Below are 2128 nucleotides of genomic sequence, written 5' to 3' on the forward strand. Positions count from 1 at the left end.
TGGGGATAGAGGTCGTATCTCGTTCAGGAGTGCTTTAGATACGACACCAGTGTGCTGAGCTGAAGGCGGCAGTAGAGCGTTCAGAGCGGGAACGGGAGAGTGTTTCGATGGTAGGGGTGAGGGGAGGGTTATGTCGTGGAGGTTCCTTCCAGATGAAGGAGGAGGAGACGGAGGCTATGAATCGACTGGATGAGGCAGTGAGGAAGCTGGAGGGGGAGCGGGAGGAGGTGCGGGGGAGATGGGAGGAAATGGAGAGCAGTCTTCGAAGGGAGCTGGAGGTGAGGGGCGAGGGCATCTGGGGGAGGGCGATGGGGTCGACCTCAGAATTTGGGGGAAGAGATGATGCAGTGGAAGGAGCGAGCGGAGGAGGCAGAGGAGAGGCTGCGGGAGGAAGCTAGGAAGGCTGAGGTCAAGGACGAGGAGAGACAAGTACGTCTGTGATTAGGTATAGTGGTGGAGGGGGAGAAGTTTAGGTCTATGAGGAGAAGCTTGAAGAGTTGTCCCAACAGCTGTCGTGCTCTGGTGACACGACAGAGAGGCTGATGAGGGAGCTGGAGGGGGCCCGGTTGGAGGGAAATGAAGTTCGGCAGTGCTTGGTGAACCAGAGGGAGGTGTTACTGGCCGTGTGTGGAGGGGTTGTCGAGGCTTGCTGTCCACGCTCAGGGCTATGAGAAAACGATGGCTCAGCTAGAGGAGAATTTGCGAGACGTGGAGGGTAAGTTGGTAGCTGCTGAGGTGAGTGTAGAGGAGTCCAGAGCGGAGCTAGCTGCACGGGAGGAGGAGCTCAGTCGGGAGGTGAAGGTAGGAGGGAGGGGGAGAGCGGTGTTGGGGTTATCCTACTGTATAGGAGAGGGCAGAGGCGGTGGAGGGCTTGGAGAGGCAATTGGAGGAAGCGAGAGGGAAGGTAGGGTGCTTGATCTGAGGAGTGGAAGGAAGCCTCGTTACACAGGTTGACGAGTTACAGAGGGCTCAGGCAGAAGAAGAGGAGAAGTACTCCGTGTTGGCTCAAGTGGGTGGAGGGGACCCTACGGGAGTGGCCTTACATGGTCTCTCTGCTGCAGACGAATGAACGGCATATTGCGTCCCTAGAGCGGCAGATAGAGCAGGCTAGGGTGGGGTATGAGAAACATATAGATGAGGTTGGTGGGGGAGAGATGGTCGCCTACGTGTGTTGATGAAAATTCTAGAGATGTTAGTGGTGGCTTCTACCCAAATTAGCGTATTGGGGAATTCTTGAGCTGAGCTGAGCCTCCAGTTGTCGTATCGCAGATGAATAAGCATCTGTTGGAGATCCAGAGTGACCATGAGGTAGAGATTGCTAGGATCGGCAAGGAGGCTATCATAGAACACGACGAGCTCATAGAGGTGGGGCTGCTGGACTGTGGTGGGGGTTGGGCAGGGTCCTGTCTAGGCCTACAATGCCCGCATAGCTCAACTGCAGGAGGAGATTGATGAAAAGGATGCTAAGGTGGGAGGAGGGGGTGCATGCTCCTATACAAGAGTCTTGGATGAGGCAGATAGAGACGTTGAGTAAGGAAGCAACTGTATTGGTGGAAACTCTGAAGGATGCTGCTCGTGATGAAGCCGCACAAATCAGCGAGGTAGCAATGGCTGTAGTCGCCTACTGTGGAGGGGTGACGGTCAGGAATACGAGGGGAAGATGGAGGACTTGGAGAGGGAACTGGGCAGGGTTAGAGCTGAGGTTGGTGCTGGAAGCTGTAGTAAACTGTACAGCTCGGCCTTGTCAGTTGGAGGAAGTGCAGAGGGAGGGCGAGGGGCGTCTTGAGAGGGCGATGGCTGAGTTCGAGGAGGTGTGGTATTGAATGAAATCGTAGGCCTAGAGTCCTACTGGTAGATGCTCCGACAGAAGGAGGCTGAATACCGACAAGAGCTACAGCGCATGGAGGAGGCAGAGAAGGCCAGGCTGGAGGAGGTGAGGACCATCTTTAGGGTGTGGTGATGGTGGGGTGATGGTAGAAAGGAGAAGGAGGGCGAGCTTGTGAGGGGGGAGCTGCAGAAGACGATAGCGCGGCTTTTCGAGGAGAAGGAGGAGCTCGTAGAGGTAATGCTGATGCGCTTGGCCTCACTAGGACGATGGTGCACTGTGTAGATGCATGCTAAGACTGAG

The 2128-nt window shown here is 55.7% G+C and overlaps 1 protein-coding gene across 1 annotated transcript in view; it reads left to right on the top strand.

Moving 5' to 3' along the window:
* Nucleotides 1-152: 152 nt before the first annotated feature.
* The window catches only part of Pmar_PMAR012804 (hypothetical protein), a gene marked incomplete at both ends in the record, with an annotated part of 4241 nt that continues 2265 nt past the window's right edge, over nt 153-2128 (top strand). Inside the window, 14 exons of the mRNA XM_002764426.1 lie at nt 153-278; nt 325-429; nt 474-611; nt 664-801; nt 848-904; nt 950-1009; nt 1062-1139; nt 1270-1365; nt 1412-1468; nt 1518-1601; nt 1646-1702; nt 1749-1811; nt 1856-1933; nt 1982-2062. Of these exons, the coding sequence (XP_002764472.1) occupies nt 153-278; nt 325-429; nt 474-611; nt 664-801; nt 848-904; nt 950-1009; nt 1062-1139; nt 1270-1365; nt 1412-1468; nt 1518-1601; nt 1646-1702; nt 1749-1811; nt 1856-1933; nt 1982-2062 (1218 nt within the window). The remainder of the gene's footprint in view (nt 279-324; nt 430-473; nt 612-663; nt 802-847; nt 905-949; nt 1010-1061; nt 1140-1269; nt 1366-1411; nt 1469-1517; nt 1602-1645; nt 1703-1748; nt 1812-1855; nt 1934-1981; nt 2063-2128) is intronic.

The sequence above is a fragment of the Perkinsus marinus genome (genome assembly GCF_000006405.1).
Source record: "Perkinsus marinus ATCC 50983 genomic scaffold scf_1104296977352, whole genome shotgun sequence".
NCBI lineage: Eukaryota > Perkinsozoa > Perkinsida > Perkinsidae > Perkinsus > Perkinsus marinus.